General features: G+C 35.1%; 1 protein-coding gene across 2 annotated transcripts in view; it reads right to left on the reverse strand.

The window, feature by feature from the left end:
* Window positions 1-21,998, reverse strand: part of LOC115455561 — a 53,353-nt gene that overhangs the window by 10,754 nt on the left and 20,601 nt on the right. For both annotated transcript variants that reach the window (XM_037447728.1, XM_030184185.2), the window contains exons 3-4: window positions 14,206-14,322; window positions 2,169-2,302 (exon numbers count right to left, since the gene is read on the reverse strand). In XM_037447728.1, the coding sequence (XP_037303625.1) occupies window positions 2,169-2,302; window positions 14,206-14,322 (251 nt within the window). The remainder of the gene's footprint in view (window positions 1-2,168; window positions 2,303-14,205; window positions 14,323-21,998) is intronic.

The raw sequence follows: 21,998 nt of genomic DNA on the forward strand, positions 1-21,998 counted from the left end.
GTCAGTCGACATTTTATTGAACTCCACTTCCATTACCATCAGGTGAAGTGGACTCATTTTGCAGTGCACGTATAAAAATCCAGTCAACTTTCCTCCCACTACTTCAATAAACATTCTGTTGCTAACAAGTAACTACATATGACCAAACTAACCAATCACATCTGTTTATGTAGAGACGTTTACTAGGTAATAGCCGAGACATAAATCAAAACCGGCGGTGTCATTACGCTGGTTTATCGGTTACGATTGGCTGCGGCGGTGTTTACTCGACTTGAGTGCATCGTCTGCTGACACGTCTGCTTCGATAGTGTGGGCACGATGAGGCGTATTAATCGATTGGGAGTTTGGACGAATTAATTTGTTGATCGTAGTCAGAAGTTTAAGATTTTGTTCTTTGTGATCGAAATGCTGCTGGCTTTTACGTGGAAATCAAATTGTCTACATTTGCGACTTCGGGTCTAGGAGCTAATGATGATGATTGATTTGATGGCGTTTTTCGCTGATTAAATTTCTTCCATTCTTCATTTGGTCTATATTGATCTACATCAATTGTAGATATTAAGTATGTTGTGTCGGCACGTAAAACCCTATTCAAACCTTCTGTCACAAAATTAAAACCAGACTGAGTTTCTTACATTTTGCACGAGATTAAAATCTAATTCCGGAGATTACACGCGAAACAAGAAATATTCCCGAAACGTACTACTTCAATGTAAAGATTAACTAGAAGACTAAACACGCTCTCGCAAATCTTTTTGCTCGGGACGGTAACAAAGTAACGTACGGTGCGTTTACGACCACATTTCACGGACATTTTCTGGAAACTCGAACGTCAGACATTTCAGAGCCGTGTCGCTTATGAACTGTTTTAAGAGCTTTTAAATGTTATTGCGTTACGCTTTATGATTTTATGGGAGGGAAAGTTTTAGGTAAAAAGAAGATTGTTGTTTTCGAGGCTACTGAAGAACAAGCGTCCATAATATGGTATATGTAAATTATGCTCCATCGGTGAAGTCTATTGTTAAAAAACAGACTGGGAACACCAGTGCTGTGACTGTAATAGCTTTTATTAATTGCTTGTCTTTACACTTCTAAAACCAACGGTAGAACGAAATCAAACCTATATTTCCGTGCTGGCTTATAATGGCATGTATGTTAGACTAGCTATGTAGCCAGGTCTCTAGCCACTACGTCACTATGACGATCTCCACGTGCACGGTTGCTAAGCCTCGTAAATATTAACATACTCCGAGTCTAGCAGATCTTTGTGGACGGTACCAGGTGCAGCTAGCGTCGACGTCATGTCAAACATTGGCACAGCGGAGAATATTTCTGCACGCTCAGAACAAAGTATGACAAACCAAATGTAGCCACCATAACTTAGCCCCTTGCAACTCCCTCAGCTTAAATACTCACAGAATTAAAAGAAGAAACCATTATGTTTAGAGAGGCCAATCATATCTGGATGACTGTGAGCAGAAAATAGCCGTCAAGCACTCAGAAAGATTGATTTTTAGAAATTTATCAATTTGCTATAAATAGTTCTGATTGTGCTATTTCTGTTAGTGCGTATGTTTGTTCGCGGTTATTTATATCAGCATTTGAGATGCTTCATCTAATATAATGTATGATATCTCGTAGCGTCTCGTCTGGGTTTTATTGTTATGTTTGAATTGTTTCTGTTCAGCTGTGTGCGTAAATTACTACATTTTTCTTTTAGAAATTTATGATAAAGTTCTGTCTAATTATATCTAGTACTACCTACTAAAATAAACGACCGGTTTTTTATAATATTGTATAAAACCTTCTTGTCATGGGTATATTCCTATTCAGTTAATGTTAACTTACCGCATCAGAAGCACATGTGCAAAAAGGTCTTTGATCATTAAGACCCATATCAAGTTTAGACTACCTATTACTGCAGCTGTTGCTAAGTCAAGTATTATGTTAATTCTCTTTAACTGCTAGTGCTGGTGGTAGGATTTAATTTATATCCAGCCTATGTATATCCGGTTCAAACAGGCCGGCGTAATTGTGTCGACTGCCGAGGTGTAATCATCTCTCGTCAGTAAACATTCTATTGGAGCCCACTCCACTTACCATCAGGTGCAGTGGGATCTTTGCCGTGCAAGAAAAAAAAATCCCACGCCGGTGTTATGTGTACTCACATCATCTCCCTTCTCGGGCGCCCCCAGCGATGCGAGCGAGGCCCTGGAGCCGCCGTGCTGCTGCCGTCGCAGCGCCCGCTCCGTTTCCACGCACTGCGCCAGTGGCACGCCAAACATGCTCCCGCTTGGCGCCTCTAAAACAAACAGCTTTGTTTAATATTATCAATCCTGTATTATATAATGTCCTACTGCTGGACATGGATCTCTTCTAGTACTAAGAAGGTTTACGAATTATTCACCACGCTGGACTGATTTGTTTGACTGCCTTGAAAAATTAAGAGTACTCACTTCATATTTTTGCGTGATAGCTAGCTTTTATAGATGAAATCCCGAGCTAGATTAGTAGTGGAAATTGATTTGGAATTTATTTGCTGGTAATTAGCTCCTTGTTTTAGTCCAAGCGTCTAATCTATCCAAGAAGTTGCTGGTTTGAATAGTAAGCGAGGCTCTTTAATTTTTGAAGTTCCAGAGGGTGATTAGAATCAAATTTAAATTATACAACATGCAAAAAGCTCTACCGGTCTCACATTGTAGCGGTAAGTAGGTAGGAAGAAAGACTATAAGGAAATGACAGATTTTTAACAAAATCAGCCACCAGGTTATGATACATACCGTCCTTTAGGTATTATTACACAATCATAATTTATGATCAAAAGACAGGCGTTTGTACCACGGTAAGGTCGTAGGCACACGCGTCACTCTACATCGTATTTATAGTTCGCGTCTCGCAAGATGCCGTTTTTATGCACCGTATGACGCGACATGTGCTATGATTTTAGAAGTTACTATGTGGATCGAAACGAAAAAAGGCTAGTTAGATAAATGAACAAATAATTTACAGATTGTGATGGAATTGCTTGGTTGCTAAAGCGTTTATCTATATATCTATGTAAAAGTCTTTATATCTAGAGTTTTAGGCAGATTTTCAATAATACCAGCTCAGTATTAAATACTGCCCACTGCTGGGCACGGGCCTCCCTTACTATGGAGAGGGTTTAGGTCTTAGTCCATCACGCTGGCCAGCGGGTTGGCAGACACTAGATCGGTTTGAAATTCTTAAGCAAAAATTTCAGGTATGTAGACTTTTTCACGATGTTTTCCTTCACTAAACAATTTGAGATGTGCAATTAATGTATCTGTATAACGCCAAGTTTATTTCAGTCCTAAAAATGTGATAGCGCAAGTCTATGTTAATATTGAGCATCAATTTATTATACGGCATTGATGATAATTATCAGAATCGTTTATTAATTTCAGCCGCTAATCAACTTCAATATATTACTTATATCTGTGACCCAATACTACTTGTGTTATACAAAAGGTATTTCTCTATTACTGTTACACATTCAGCTATTTTCATACTTTGGCACAAAAACCAATATTGTTTCCATAATAAACGTGTGAAGTTTTGAGTTTCGATAAATTGTTTGCTCGCGTAATGATTGGTCATATAACAAAAGATTTGTTTGATTTCATTTTTCGCAATTTATCTGCTTCAACCTGGTTGTTAGTTCATCGCAGAGCAACATTTTCTTCTAGATCTTATTTCATAATTTAACATAAGTAAATGAGTATAACCCCTATACATTTATACACGGTCATTTTGAAATGAAACCATATATGTGCCTTCTTGAAAATAACACAACCATTAGTTATTCTAACTATATATATCAAATAAAAACCGTAAGTTTTGAACAAAACAAATATGGATAAAAGTAATTTTCATACACGCCCTAATGCCACTGTATTGCTAGGAGAATTAATTGCAACATAATCACACTTTCAGTCAGAAATATACACACGAAACTAAAAAAATATAAAAAAAAATGATAATTAAAACAAGTATGTTTGGTGAAAATATTCCTTACTCATGGATAATTTTGATATAAGGTTAGGAGATTTAAAGACGAATATCTAATTTCATTTAGTAACGTAATGTCAACATGCCCCTTTATATCCAATCCTATTTCGTTCATATTTTTCCTAACAATGCAGATGACAAGGGTTGGTGATAAACGCCGTGGAGTGTCACGCAGTATTTGCAATTCAAAGCTCTGTATGATGTTGCTTTGTTTATGGGCGGTCATAAGATCGGCTGTCATGAGCTTACCATCAGGCTAGCGGCATATATGTACATCGTGTCATTCAGCTGCAATAAAAAAAAAACAAATTTTCTATCGTTATACAGTTAAAGACATTTTAGTTAATATTTATCCAAAACTACCAGACAATATGAGTATATAAGCATATGTAAATTGTGGAAAATTTGTAACTGATTCTAGTTAACGTAATATTATGTCCTTACCAAAAATTCATACATGGAATTAGATAAAACTAAATTATAACCAACTTTGTTAATCATCATTTCCATTGAATTTTTTTTCATTGAAATCTCACCATACAAATTTTGCAAAATTATCCCGACCCAGCTATTACTCGCGGCTTCGCCCGCCTGAAAGAGTTTACCGGGATAAATAGTAGCCTTCCCAGGGTCTTAAACTATCTCTATAACAAATTTCATTAAAATCAGTCTAGTCTATTTTGAGAAAATCAATAACATACAGGCAGACAGAAAAGGGTGACTTTGTTTCATAATATGTATAAATATCACACGACCATATCAATAAGTAAGAGGCGTAGATTAAATCCCAGAACTGGCGCGATTCAAACATTAAAAATAATTGAATGTGTAAACAACAGAATTGAAGTGACTAACAAATACTTTGTGTACACTAACAAAGATTTGGACTGATTTGAAATAATAATACTATTAACTATGTTTACCCAAGGTTGCGGTGTTTATTGTGTACCGACTCTATCATTCTAGTGTAAGCTGTACTATGTGAATGTGTTTACGTACGTGGGGAAGAGTTTTCAGAAGTTTTGGCTATGACCATACGAAATCTGGAGAAATCGAAATATCATTCAATTCTCCTTTTAATGGAACTTTGTAAAGATTTACGAGAATGCCATCCTCACCCTAACTTATAATGTGAGCCAGTCAACAATTGTTTTGAAAAAGGGTTGTGTCTAAGAGTGGGTAAGAAGGTTTAACACAGGATAGTTCTTCCTTTGGTGAAACAGAAATCTTTTTGTGTCAACTTATAAACAATTGCGAAGGTTATAAAAGGGAATAAACGCCAACCTTCATAACTTATTTGCGTAATAAAGGTTATCCTTGTATAAGCATTAAAAATAACTAGCTTCCGCTCGCAGCTTCGCCCGCGTGGATTTCGGACTTCAAAAATGGAGCCGGTCGCGAACGTTCGAGAATGTTCGTTTTACTAAGCTACTCGCTAGGTGATACGCTAGCCTCTAGGTGCCAAGCAAGCCGCCTGCCTGTGCGTTCGCGACCTTATTTATATACAAAAGTAATCCTTATAGCATGATTCAGTATTCACGCATGATGGCTTATTATTAGCGTATTTCATGTATAACTTTGGTGTTTCTATACCGATTTCTATGATTCTTTTTTATGGAATATTTAATAAAGTTAACTTTTTTATTAGGGATGACTGAGAGTGTTGTAAACGTAAGCTTAAAAAATGGAGTAACTTCTCCCGTTTACCCAACATTTCCCTTCACTGCTCTGCTCCTATTAATTGTAGCGTGATGAAAAGTATACTATAACCAGCACAGGAGTATGACAAATAATTGTACAAAAGTTTCGTTAAAATCCGTCGAGTAGTTTTTGTTTCTATAACGGTTATACAGACAGACAGACAGACAGACATTATTATGGAATATATTTCATGTACAGAATTGACCTCTCTACAGATTTATTATAAGTATAGATATAGATAGATAAGTATAAATAGATATAGATTACAAATACTACAAACAAAACCTAAAAAGCAGCCACTCTTCTTTATCTACAACAACTACCGCAACCTCACCGAATCTTACATCATTTAATTACAAGTTTTACAAGATTACTCGGAAAAAACAATAAAACGTGGCGCGTACGCACACCACCGAACATACCGGCGATGATCGATACTACTCAATACACAAATAGTGGCCAAACTATTTTTACACCTTGTGTACGCGAAAACTCACGTGGATCACTTTAATTTCCGATAGATGGTGTTGAAGTTGGATTAAATTAGGATGTAGTTTTATTATCATCACTGCTATATAGGCTAGGATCGGCAGTGGGACATTTTATGATATTAAAAGTGAATCTCGACGAATATTTATCATTCTATTGCTTGCGACTCCGCCTGCATTAGCGGCTTATAAGGCCAAGGGCGCGCACCTCTAACTTTTCTAAAGTTATGTGTGTATTCTTTGTGAATTATTGTTTGCTTTACCAGTGAAGGAAAACATCGTGAGGAAACCTGCATACCTGAGAATTTCTCTTAGAATTTTGATGGTATGTGAAGTCTGCCAATCCGCATTAGGCTAGCGTGGTAGATTAAGGCCTAATCCCTCTCAATTTAGAGGCGGCCCGTGCTCAGCAGTGGGACAGTATATAAAACAGGGCTGATATTATTATTATTATTATTGAAACTGCTAAAACATAGATTAGATAAACGTTCAAGACTCAAGATATTAGTGTACTTGTTATTGTTCTGAGGTGCCTACTACAAACATGATATTTTTAGGAAGATGAAGGAATTATCATTTCTTGTGACAGCACAGACTAAATATTTGCGACAAACGTACACGCAGACAAATATTTAGTCTGTATATCCGAAATTAGAAGATCCCGCCCTTGTCCTACTCCTGCGAGGCCCTGTTATACCAAGGTCATCTGATAGTCTCCTTTTACAACCAAACGAATGATTTAACGTCACTATCGCCTTTGGAGCTGATGATAGTCCAAGGGATTCTTGCATTTGTATGTTAATATATTTTAGACTGGACTGGACAGCTTATGTGATAGATAAACTTGTATTATTTTTATTTTTTATTATATTTAACAGGTACCTTTACCAGTCCAGTATTATATACTGTCCCACGGCTGGGCACGGGCTTCCTCTACTACCGAGAGAGGTACGGCTGTGGTTCTTCACGTTTCTTATTGCGGGTTGGTAAACTTCTCTTACCTTCAAAATTCTATCAGAGAACTTTAGGTATGTAGGTTGTGGCATGAACCGAGTGGAAATCGACATTAACGAACCATCATAGGGGCCAGTTTGGACATATTAAGGATTTCTCGACACGTTAAGTAAGACAGGCGCTATAATTCTGATAACCATAGAGGAATATAATGACTCTCACAGGTCAAACCCTACCCTACCCTACCTGTTCAAAACTAGATCCTACCTGTACAAGTCTCTCGCTGAACATTATAATTAGGGGGGACGAATTACGTATCAAATAGCCCCCCCCCCCCCCCTCTCTATGTAAGACACAAATTTTGCACTCATTTCGATAATTTAATATACCAACTCGAATCATTTGGGAAAAAAATATATATATTATAATTTGACTATATTGTTAGGAACTGAAGTGACTTCGATTAACATAAAAAGAAATTTCACTGACTACAGAAATACTTCCACTAATATTTCACCAACCAACCAACTTATACGACTCGTATGACCAACTACCCCGGTCTGTCAAACGCTCAATATTTTTATAGCAAAAGGTGTTACAAATGCCCTCACAAGAAATATTTTAACCTAAAAATATTATAAAGGGGACATTATGAATATAAATAAATGAATGAATCTATGGCAGGATGAATGTAAATGAATAAGTCCTCGTGACGAATAAACATAAAAATGGCCAATAATAATGGAAATGATCAAACATTCGCAGAGCTGTGCCATTCATGCAACGTAACCGTCCATTTTCCTTAATCTTTTCTATGAAATAAGAAATCTTAGTTTTTGTACAACAGCTGTGTTTTAGTCAACAGAACGTTCCAGGAAACGCACGGTTTCTAAAAACATTTCTCTATACTTGTGGAAATAATTTTAATGGACGTTCCAGCCTCCACTGACGGACAGACGACGTTTATACGAATGTGAGATTTTTCCTGAATCATGGGACGAGCATGTAGCTCAGTTGAGGTTGAAGGTCACACTTGACACTTCGAAGACAATTCCTTTCCAAAACCTTATCAGATAGGCAACGCATGCAAAATAAAGTTCCTCTAAAATTATCGGATTTCCTGAGGTTATTTGTAATATAAAAAAGTCTGAGACTAACTCGACTAAACATTCGATTAGCTATTGAAACGAAAAAGAACATGAATGCATATGAGAGTTATGTTTTCCAATTAGATATCGAATCCAATAATGTCCAAGTAAATTATGCACTGATCATTAACATAACGAGTGCTTGTTTGTACGCTTTTAACGCGTATGACATAAAGCAGAATGTGACAATGAGGCAGCCAATGACGTAATTATTATAAACACTGAATAATAACAAACATGGCTATTGTCTCTAGACGAGAAATACAATGCCTGTAACACGTCATAATTGAAAACTATAGATGTCATAATTTTGATATTAGACAAGTTACGAACAAGCGAGATGTTGTCGTTGTAATTAAATTAATTTTCGGATTCTATCGCGGTTTTTTGTATTTTATTTTTCTCCCGACGTTTCGAAGACTTTGCAGCCTTCATGGTCACGGGGGGACTGAGGTGTTTGTTCATCCGTAAAGTCAAAGTTACAATATCTACCTACATTTTACAATTATACAACGTTTTTTAAAATTTTAGCTGTTGGTGGTTCGATCTACGCAGAATGAGCTCACAGTGTCTTGAACTTGAAGAGATCTTGTCGTTTCGAAAAAAACTTTACTAAACGAACACCTTTATCAAATCAAATAAACAACTGGAGAGACCGTTTGATGTGCGCGTGTTTTTGTGTTGTGATCCGTCGCGTATACTTGGCAGTTATTCAGATGATGGGAATGTGTGAGTGTGCCCCCGCCTCGCCGGCAACGGCGTTTTGTCCACTAATATTTGTTAGATTTGTAAGTTTATGCATTATTGGAAATGTTAATAGATTTTAATGTAATCATGTTGTTTTTTTTTTTTTAATTAGTTGTTTATGAAGTTTAAAGTTTAATATGCGTGTAGTATGGATTTTTATTTATTTTGTACCTAATTAGTAAAAGGACAAAGATATATTTTTTTAAATCATTTCGATATGTGTATGTTGAAAATGTACTGTAAGTACATAAACAATTTTTATTATGTTTGATAAATTATTGCGATCGGGTTTCGTGAAATTTGTGAAGTAATACCTAATTTAAGAGCGACTCGAAGTGGCTTGTTAGTGGGGAATTTATGTTATATTTAGTGGACAAGCTATCTCCTATCATATCGACGGACTGATATGTATAAGAGCGATTAAGCGTACGCTTTATTCTCTATCTCACGGTCAACAGAGCGTGTTACTGCCGAGTTATTCCCCACGCTAGTCGTCAAGCAGTCAGCTATAAAATCGGATACCCCCTACCAGCATAGCTATGATTTTTATTTATTCTATATTTATATCTCAATAAAAGACAATGCGAAATCCACGCATCTGCGTAACATACGATTGTCAGATAGTATCAGTAAATCTCGGTTGGTGCGCGTTCAGCCGCGCGCGCACGAAGCGCCAACGCGCGAAGACGCGAACCACTGATTTACAGTTGTTTACAGCTGGCTGTTTACTCTACGTACTAAAGAATTTAATACGCCGTGAATCATTTGCGCCTGCTGAATTTCAGCTTACATAACGCCTGATTACATTGTTGCGTTTAAAATGGGTGAGGTTTATGTCTGTGGCGGGCGCGCGTGGATTTAATGTTTTTTTATTGTTTAGTTATGGTTTTCTAACTGTGCTTCGAAGGTATATTATAAGGAATAAGGTTTTATTTACAATGTAGTTCGCAAAACTAAAGCGGTTTATTAACTTCTCTGAACTAATTTTTATTTATGTACTTAAGTCAATATACATATAAACAACACGATCTACTATTAACAGTCATAATATCATTGTATATAAATTTAGTACGTACATATCAATTTATTTATATAACAAAAATTGTGATGAACTAACCTAAACAACAATTAAACCTTGCTCAATACCCAGATTAGGTTCAGTACACATTTACTGTTCAAATGGCATCGCGTAGTAACAGCTTTACGCATGGATCACTGTGGGCCGTGGGCGACGTTACGCACAAACCTTTAACTCACTCGAAAATATGCGAAACATTCATTGTTACGCATAATTTTTTTCGGAATCAAAACAATTGCTTATAAATCATTAGTAAATCATATTTTGTATCATTAACAGCGTTCGTAGCTATGCTGGGTTCAGTGCTCAGGACGGGCAATCAAAATTTAAGTAAGTTTAATAAAACCACTTCATAATATTTGATTTTTTAACTAATGTAAAGAGAGGCTTAACCATTAAGTATAGATCATAGAAACAAGCTAAGTCCCAGGGTCGCCGATTAAAAATTATACTGAAGGTAGGTACTCTTAATTTAATAATAGAAATTAATTCAACTCATCTAATGATGTCTGCCATACACCTCCTCCTACCTTTAAACTTAAGCTTTAAATATAGGTAATTAGCTAAAATATTTAAGGCTTCTCAACCTAATTTTGCTTGCTTGTTCTTCTAGCATGAACAATATTGGAACCAGTAAAAGTATGAGTAACTCACGCGTATAAATCACATGTCGAAATCAGCCGGTTTCAACAAGATATCAGCCGGTACGGCGCTAGCGTCATATACCGTCTTTTTAAAACAATAAAATCACTGGAACAAATAGATAGTTGCCTGGTAACTTTGCTTACACTAACCACACTCAGATTTTGAAACACAAAGTCTACTTCACCTGAAACCTTCTAGTATTAGATGTGCTTGATGAATAATTTGCTAGCGGTAGGATATATTTTATATCCGCCCAGATAGCGAACATCGTACACAAGGTATTAAAACCCGCCATAGTGGATAAACGTAAGTGTATCGCGTTCTTGAACCAGCTTGTGTATATCCGGTTCTAACAGGCCGGCATAATTGTGTCGACTGCCGATGGATAATCATCTCTCCTCAGTCGACATTTTATTGGACCTCACTGCACTTACCATTAGGTGTAGTGGGGTCACTTTGTTGTGCCAAAATAAAAAATAAGAATTACGTACTAATAATTCAAAGCCTGCAATGTCCTTGGTGAAGGTTGAATACACATGCGAACCTTGTGACTTTTGACATAACAGTGAGTTTACCATGGCAGAGTTTTAGTCGGTAGGACTGGTTAGAAATTTAATAAAAATAGATTTCCCATAGAAAAATTCAATCTCCTTCTAACAGGCTCATTTAGGGTAAAGATCAGAAATAAGAATAGACAGAAGTATCCAGACTCTAGAATACACCTATAATTCATCCACACCTCGTTGAAGGTCGAGGATGTTCTATCTAGTTACCATAACAGATAGGAATGTGTCCAAAACAAATATTCGCGCGGCGCGTCACTGTTCACTCGAGACAGCGCATTGGCAGCGTCTGATGCCTATTGACAGTGACTCACGCATCACTGACCGCTGTCATAATCAGTAAATCGATAATGGGGTTTTATGTCTGGCTTTGTAACTATAACACATTCAATTGTCAGATATAACTTAACTATTAATGTGAAAATAATCATGAACGAATTGAATATATCAGAGAAATTATAATAGCCGGCTTTGAAAACAAAAAGTTACATTTAGTTTGAGTATTAATTATTACTAGCAATAATTTACGCAAATATTGAACCCCGTCCGCATGCGTAATGGCAAGGTAATTCTCGCCTGCATTGACTTATAATAGTCTTTTGAGAGATATTCGAAAGAAGATTATTGTGATCAATAATTGCATACGGTAATCGCTACAAATGATTGGTCCGATTAATGAGGATTAATCCCACTGTGCTATACACACACACATGCTCACGCTTTATATCCCCATAAGTTAAGGTAGAGTCGTAAGAGGTGCACCAACTTTCCGTCGTGTGTATTCCGTGCCATGATATGATAGGGTGCGAGCCTATCACCATATCAGGCATATATTCTAGACTCCAGCTGCTATTGAGTAGAAAAAACCATTATCAATTTGCCTCATCCGGGATTCAAACTGAGACCTCAGAATACAGTCGTACCGTAATACAACTACGCCACTGAGGCAAATAATATTATTTTCATAAACCCTATCTTTTCTTTTTGAACCCTATAATACGTTTTTTACTCTGGAAAGAGCCGGCTTATACAAACACGGACTTTTGGTTGAACGCTTTAGGCGTCCGCAACCCTGAAAATCCTATCAAAACGTACAGAAAACTATTGGAATTAAATCGTAGTATGCAACGATCACGATTTTTGACGAACAGTCAGACGCGACGCGCATTGGCAGTCTATCCACTTGAATCACGAAGCCGTTCTTACCGGCATATCAATATTATTGATCCTTACACTCAACGCATGAAAAATCAAGCAGCCGCTTGATAGTGAGGCGCCTTAATCGTCTGCCAATATTGATCTTTACACCTCTCATGTTATGTTGAGGAATGGTATGAGTTGTCATAATGATTTTTATTGATTCTTTCTCTGTACTGCCTCTGTGGTGTAGTTGTGTTACGATACGACTGCAGTGCTGAGATATCGGGTTCGTTCCCGGGTTGGGCGCTTAGGTTTTCCTACTTAGTCCCAGCCTGGAGTCTAGAATTTGTTTCCGTGACATCACGTGACGAAATACACACGGTGAAAAGTGGGTGCACCAGTTGTATCTCTGCTTACCCCTTCGGAGATAAAAAGCGTGTGTATATGATTTTTTCTTATATAGATTTAATATTCGCGTCAAAAAATGTGCGATTATTTATACGATTAAATAATTTATTTACCTTAAAAATATTGATTAATATTATATTACTAAAAAAAATTAAATAAAATCTAGGATCTACGAAGTCATGTAGAATGCTACGACGTAGACGTCTACGAGATAGTTAATATATGACCATGTACGGCATGCGTGCTACGATTCGTAGCGCCTTAAAAAAAAACGTTTATAAGCATCAAGACAAACTTTTTCTCTCATAAGCTTATACATTTACAAAACAGAGTAAAATAATTTTTTTATTGAGGTGAGTAATTTTACAAAATCATTTTCTCATATGATAATATCGTACACAATGCGAAGAATGTCACATTTGAATTCTTTGTAATAAAAAGTCACATTAACACACAATATAATACACAGAGCCATTAAATATACGCTTAATAGAGTGTCATAGCCATTACCACTCTATTACTGAACCGTCGTCAAAATAGACTATTTACGAAACATTTGTTCCAAGTTTATTTCGCAGTACCGTTCGCGTGACAACCCTTTGTTGAAGAGTAAGTGTAATATTTACGATTATATATTTAAACTCCTTTGTTCATATGACCTTTTTTAGTATGTGATCTATTTATGTATATTTAGAAATAGTTTTGTTCAGTCTTTTTTTTTGTTACTCTTGTGATACAGAAGTAATTCAGTGGCGAACGGTCGATATAACTCAACAACTTTATGTAGAAATTATGTAATTATCGTCAGAACAATTTTTAGAGCAGTTATTCATAATTATATCTATATGTTGAGTTCCCTTTCGAATGATATCACCTTTATCCACTGAGAAGTATATTGTATTCTGTTGAAGAAACCTGCATTGTACTTAGTATTTCATGACCATTGTTTAGAATAAAACGTAATAACGTTTTGGAGCGCGTTATCAGCTATATTATAAAATGTATACATGAGCTCTAACAAGCAAGTATCTCTCAGATTTTGGGTGATAGTAGTGCTTCCTGGTCACAACATAACAGTGGCGAAAAGTGATATTTTTCAACAGGAAACCCGACACAACATAGATACTAATATGCATAAATAAAGTCTACAAAGCGTTCTAATGATAAGATTCTATATAAAGGGAAGCCGATAGGAATCGGATTATACTGATCCTTCGCCATTGCAACATAACAATTGACTCTTTACATAATAAGTTTGTTTTTATAATTGCTATTTCTCTGTTTATTTCATTAGTTAATCTGACCTTTATCCTTGTCGGCGTCCTTGGTACGGCTTTGGTCGAAGAAGCCGGTGGTGAGAGCCTTCCTCTTCAGCAGGTAGGCTCTCCGCTTCGGCTTGGTCGTGGCTGCCACTGCATTCTCTGCAACATTGAATAAATACTTAGATTTTTTTACAAACTATATTTATAATAGGGTTATAATATTTTTTAAGTAATAATAGGCTTTTGCTGTTGTGTGTTACATCTGTGAATAATCATCAAAAAAATGTATACTCGTATGTTCATGTATTCAATGTTTTACTCAAAGGTTAAATTACTATTAACTAGCTTTGTTCCTCCGAATGAGGATCATCAATTCGCTTTCCACAACGTTATTCATTTCATTAGTACAACGGAAGTTCAAGGTTCATGGATATATGGGTAATAACATTATTCTAACTAAAACATAATATTTTTCATTGCGTTATAAAAATTACCAAGAAAAATACGCTGTACAAAATTGTATTTATACATTATTCCTTACATATTATAGAACAAAGTCCCCCGCAGCATCTGTCTGAACGCAATAAACTCGAAACTACCGAACGGATTTTGATGAAATTTTGATGGAGATTGAGACCTTGGTAAGGACATAGGTTACTTTTTATTGCGGGAAAATATAAAGTAGGACTCTTAAATCGCAAAAACTCTTTTACGCGGGCAAAACAACGGGCACAAGCTGGTACATACATAATGACACCTTTTATTAGGAAAAGAAGCGTAGCTGGTATATCCACTTATCACCGAGATATTTTACTGTCTCATGGAGGAAACATATTAGACACATTTTTCAAACCAAGCTTCTCACGTTTTCGAAACAGAAATCTCATGCAATCTTTCGGTTTCCCAGTCTGGAAATAAAGCCAGATCTTATGAACCGCGATCATAGATGTTGTAATGGATGAATTGATATATGTTGAGACGTGTTGATGGTTGTAGAATCTTTCGCACTCTTAATAAAATAATGACCCATTCCAAAATTGCCAATTTGTGGGAATCGTCAAACAACCGATTTATGTTTGCGACCTTTTAGTTTTTTCCTTTTTTTTTCATGCTATAGGTTTCATTTTTTACCTATCTTTAATAACCTCAATATTATAGCAACTTAAAAAAAAAAGGTAGCCCACAAAAATTAGCTTTCCGACGACTACCACAAATTAATAATTTTGAAATACGTCATTATTTTATTAAGAGTGCGCTTTATTTGACTGCACTCATAAAAATATACATTACATGACTTACATGCTAAGTACACACACTACAATGTGCATCTTCATGATCAATGAACTGAATTTCATTTATATTTCAGACTTCACAGTTTCATACGGACCTGTGCAATTGTTTATAGTCTATACTCAGGGTTAATCATCTTTTGTTAATCTCTATCTGGAACCTAATCTAAATTACCATCAGACGCAGTGGAATTATTTTCATCTGCCCATATAAAAAATATCGAGAATTCTAAATTCATCATAACATATTACATAAACACATCGAGGTTTTAAAACTTTAAAATAACCCATAGGAAAATAACCTGAACATATCCTTACTTCCGTCTAACATTCGACACCGACGCCACATGAATAATTGAAAACAAACTTGTAACGCGAAGTGGCGGAACTTGAAACTTGTTTTGACATAACGTGTTCATCATCAGAATATTTATTTCAGTTTGCTTACAGTTGTAACAATTTTACAAAAATATAAATAAACATTAGAAACAACCAATTTATGCACACAAATAATGGAAATAATACATTAAAACAGACAATACAAGTTGCAATGAATAGAATGAATCGCAACATCAACATAGAACGCGGCTTTGTAGTTAGTACTTTGTATTTTTGCATAATCAAATTCTTCTACAAGCGACATGATCGTCAGATGCGAAGTGGATACCTAGTATCATTTTATGATATCAATGCCTTAAAAAGAGCTTTAGTTTTAACTATTAAAATATACTGTTTCCAAATTATTGTCATTGCTAAAAGCTTCTTAGTTTATTATTAGGACTTTCTTCTTTTTCAGCTTTTGGTAGTCTATTAGAGGCGGCCTGTACGGTACAGGTACAAAAAAATGCTTGTTGGAAGTTGTTGGTGATATTAAACTACACTCCCGCTCCACTCGTATCCCAAAAGATTATGATAAAGTTTAAAAATTTACTTATATTTAATTTTTGCTTATACATATTATCGATATACTAAGCGCATTCTCAAACGCTTACAACTTTTCTCATGTTTTCATTTATCAAAAATTCCGATGAGTAACTGAATTGTATGAGTCAAAAAGTGTGATGCGTTGTAAACTTATTTTTACTATATTTACTAAATAGTTGTAAGTATGATCGCTGCGCCTAATACTCCCACTGAGAACTAGCAGTTACTGCAGGAATGCAAATAAAACGCACTGTAAACGCGATTTGATTTTTCTTCAGCCTGACGTTTGGAGTTGTATTCGATATGGCGATAGGCTCACCCCCTATCACATTATGTGACGGGGCACGGCGTAACATGGGTGGCTGGTTACACTTCTACCTACCCCTTAGCAGAGGCGTGATAAACAGCCTGAAAGCACGTCTATCTATAATGTTTTTATGAACTTTAACTCATTATAATACTAAGCATCATGTTTCAGATCGTGAAGCATAAAATCTTAATCGAAAATTACCGTCACATTTATTTTTAAATAATCCCAAAATACTTGACAATTTCAAAATAAATGACGTACAGATACCTCTTGCATTTATTCTGTATCGTAAAGTTATAAAGTTAACACCAAGGTCTGAAATTTCACGAAAACACGATGCACGTGAATGCGTACACGGCCTGAATATTTACGTTATTTTTAAAAACACATTAAAGTCAGATTTATGTAGTCACCTGGATTTCGTGCTAAAAGTTTTAGTAGTCATTCTTGTACTAAAAGAGAATTTTGTTCTAAATATATTTTTATTAACTGTTTGTTAATTATGTCAAATAATTTTTATCTACTTATAGTAGTGGGATATAGGTATTTTTCTATCAAAAATTAAAACTTATCTAGATTAATGGAACTGATATTGATTTAGACGGGAATAAACTAGAATTAGTACTCTCTACAGTCTTCCTTGGGGTTTCTATCGATAGGAAATTACAATGGGGACCCCACACTCAAAGAATTTCGGGTAAATTGAGTTCTGCAGTCTTTGCTATTAGGGAGATCAGATATTTAACTGATGTGGCTACGGCAAGGTTAGTATATTTCGCTTACTTCCACAGCATTATGTCTTATTGCATTCTTCTGTGGGGTACTGCAGTAGATCTGCAGACCATTTTTATTTTACAGAAAAGAGCGATTCGTGCAATTTATAACCTTCGGTCTCGCGATTCCCTTAGAGAACTGTTTAAGGAGGTGAATATACTGACTTTGCCAGCTGAATACATTTTTCAAAATATTATGTATGTCCGTAAGAACCTAGGTACTTTTATGAAAAACAGTGACTTGCACTGTTTGAACACTAGAAATAAGAATAAACTAGTTGTTCCAAATTTCAGGCTCTGTAAAACAAATAAATCTTATCTAGCGAATTGTATTAAATTTTATAAAAAAATTCCTCTTGAAATAACCAATCTGCCCGGCTACAAATTTAAGTGTCATATTAAGCGCGAGTTAATGTCAAAGGGGTATTATAATGTAAAGGATTACCTCGATGATCAGACGGTTTGGAAAAACAGTCCTGCACACCCTGTCCAACCCTATGTTAACGCCAATATTAGAAATTAACTACATAAACGTCTCATGAGTACCTTTCTACAATTTTGACATTATACTGGGTAACAGTTTTAAATGTCCCTGACATATTTTATTTTATATTGACTCATTGAATTATCAATGTATAATAGACGACCGACCGATCATTTTGTTGCATCAGCCTTAAAATTTATAATCTAAATTATATTGACCGAGATCTATGACAAAATATGAAATGAAAATATTATGTTTGTAAATGTAGGCGTATGCACGCTGTACACTGTTTCATAGTTTTTATAATTTTTTTTACTATTATTGTTTTTTTTCGTTAATTTTTAGTTATTGCTAAATACTTTTATGTGGATTTTCTCCGCACTTTTACGGTGATGTGCGTGTATTAGCTTATATAATTAATCAGACTTTGTATAGAAAAGACTTATTAAAAAAATATATATTTAATAACAATATTATAAAAGAATGGACAATTGATGACAAAAATAAAGCCCGGAGTTTCTTTCTGCCTTTCTTCTTCGGGTAGTCATCGCTTAGGTAGTTAGTGAAAGGCTGGTAGGTTAGCTAGGTTAGGGCTTTTATTGTCCTCACCGGTGAGGATCGCGACGCGTTTCTCCCTTATTGCTTATTCAAAAATACATATATACATAATTTTATTTCTTCTTCCCTGCCAGCCCGAGCTGGCTTCTTGTTTACTAAGTATATTTTTCATTTATTTTATTTTCGATATAAATTGTCTTTTTTTATATAAGCTAATTTAATTAAGTAATAATTAAATATTCTCATGTCCCTTGACTTATCATAAGTGCAACCATGTTCGCCTACGTGATGAATAAAGCATTTTTATTTATTTTTTTTATTTTTATCTATTCATTGAATTAGAATGCGTAGGAAAATAAACTTACATATAAAAGTATATTTTTTATTACATTATATTTTAATTTTTAATCTATGAAACAAGTTTTATCTGGTCATTAATAAATTTGTACTAAAGGTATATAGAGTGACTTAGGGTACAACTAGAAGACGAGGTAATGTCGTTGTTTTAGAATATTGCTATACAGTAATCCCCTAATTCATAGACGTTATTTATCTAAGGACGGAGCATTGCTGTAATAACAAGTATGTTTCTCAGCTTTGTTTATCTGAAAGCTTGCTGTGTGTTCAGCTTTGTTTATATGACAGCAAATTAGATTCAAGTTGTATTTCAATATTAGCCAATCACAACAGCCCTTATGTCTACGCACTGCGAAGGCTGCCATGCCGTCAGCACTGAGAAACAGACTTGTTATCACAGCAATGCTCCGTCCTTACATAAATAACGTGTAAACAATTGTGGAACATTACAAAATACAAAATGGCAATTCAACCTGTATTCTACGTATTAGGAAACGTTGTTGCGTTTACTAGTAATCTTGGAACAACTGGATTACCACGTCAACTCATATTACCCTAATTTACCCAAGCATTCATTTTATTACTATTTATATGAAAACAGTTTACACCGAGACTTTTATTATATAAGTCTAAAAAAGATCTTAGACGTGATAGTGATAGAGTCCGCCTGGTAAGGTACCACCGCAACGTCTATTTCTACTGCCAAGCAGCAGTGTGTACTCACTATTATTCCGGTTCGAAAAACATTGTAGCCAATGTAACTACTTGACATAATGAGACTTAACATCTCACGTCTCAGGCGAGCGCAGTGAAATACCAAACAATACTTTGTAATTCAAGGTGTTGGATGGTATTACTACTGATTATAGGCATACATATCGCTTACCATCAGGCGCAAGGCAAGCTTGTCTCGTCATTCAAAAAAATAAAAGATAAAAATGAAATGGGCTGTAGAAAAGTGTTTATTTAACCTAATAATGTTGACCACAGTAAGACTGTAAGAGAAATCCTCTGCAATAAACATTTGTTTACAGGGTACGTTTGTCATACAGAATTACCTGCCAGCTTAAATAAATACGACACCGACTAGATAGAGACAAGCATTAAACCTCATGTTATAGCACATTATATTAACGCTTTCAAACACTATATAAATATGACAAACAGACGCTATTTTCGTAAAATATTACGCTTTAATACGACGTAGGCGCGTTCCACACTGCTGAGAATGTACGGGCGATTTCTTAGGATTAGATCAGATTATATTTCGACGAATAGAAATACTACTATTATTTGTTGTAAAGTATTAAGAATAAGGGATTCTTTCACAATCTTTAAGTAATTGTTATCCGCCAGTTAACGTGTAAGTTTAAATAAATGTTTAAGTAAATTTTATTTGACAATTATCGTATTAAAAAGCTACGTAGATTTAGTTGTTAGTAGAGTATATTCACTCAGAAGTTTTGAATCAGGCCTTCAATACTGAATGTGGTCTCCAATAAGACCTGGCAGACTCTACGAGCAGATGTGGCAAACTAAGGTTTTCACAGTCATGAGTTACTTAACTATATTTTTTTATGAATAATTTGATTGTTTCATAATATTATACAAACATAACATAATATTACACACACACCTATACTTTAGAATAATAATTATTTTAAGTAAAACTTATGTCTATGATACAGATACAGCCTAGCGTGGACCTCACGTTAAAGAGAATTATGTACGTTTTTATTACTTTGAATGACGAGACCAGCTTGCCTTGCGCTTAGAGGTAAGAGATACGACCGCCCATAAACAGTAGACACACCATCCAACACCTTGAATTACAAAGTACAGTATGGTATTATAGTGTGCTTGCTATCCTGAGAAATGTGATGTTATTTTTTTTCCTTCAAACCGGTGCACAACAGTTACTACACACTACTGCTTGACAGAAATAGACATTGCAAGGGTACCCACTTAGGTGGACCCTCACATATAATAAATATAACTGTACCTATAACATAAATAAATGATATAATAAATCAATAAGCAATTTAATTGTACTACGATTGCCCGATTACTTCTCCGAAACGTTAGCGTAATAAACTGATCTATATTCAGTTATCCTCCTGTGAGAATTAATTTATCTCTGTCACTTTGCGCCATTATTCAGTCTAGTTTGCACTCGTCTTTCGACGCAGTATTTCATTTTATATTAGAGATTTTATCAAAGGGTTCGTTTGGGCGTCCTAGCATCAATTATATGACTTGCTAGCCCGAGTTTCGAGTATCTTTATGTTAAGAAATATAGAGTTTTATAAACAAACTAAAGTTTATGCCAGTGTCTTAATTTATACGACGTAAAAATTATTTATAACTTTTAAAACTAATAATATTAATTTAACTCAAAGGAGTATAAAATGTATGATGTATAAGATGTTTGAGACAATAAAATCAATGGAAAAATTATAATATGAGTTTCAATTCTTTACGTAATTACTAAAAAATACATTGATCTCATGATCGGCACAGAAATTATTCTGGCAAATTCTCTGCAGTTATTGCATATATTTGTTCAACAAAGCATAATTTTGCACAGTTTTGACGTAAATAAAGCGTTACTAGCGCATTAAGTAGACACTTTATAAATCGTTGCTCCAGATTTCTCTCACAACCAGACTGTAACTATAATTTTTACGTTTTACAATAAAGTTATTTATAATTTTGAGTAATTCACGTGTCGCGAAACGCACGCGAAATACATTTTTTTATATGAAATGTGGAACGAAACGAGAATAACAGTTTTTAAAACGCTATAAAATAGCTTATATGCGGAGTTAGAGAGGCAGGAAGTTATTTTCTAATTATAATTATTTTAACGCATTCTTTCAACTACAAAATAAATAGTAGACATCTAAGTGTTTTTATAAATAAATAATTTATTCAAAAACCATCAAAGTGGAATAAATTATGACTAACAACTAAGCAATTCGCTAAGGCACCGAATTGACACTCAGACAAAACATTTTGACTTTTAAACGACCCAACAAAAATTCATAAGAAAATAAACAAACAATCTTAGTCGGATATAGTTAGACGCGCCTGCCAAGACGGAGTGGCGAGCTATCACAACATGGGAAACAGAGTGTTAA

Source organism: Manduca sexta, chromosome 7, assembly GCF_014839805.1.
Source record: "Manduca sexta isolate Smith_Timp_Sample1 chromosome 7, JHU_Msex_v1.0, whole genome shotgun sequence".
NCBI lineage: Eukaryota > Metazoa > Arthropoda > Insecta > Lepidoptera > Sphingidae > Manduca > Manduca sexta.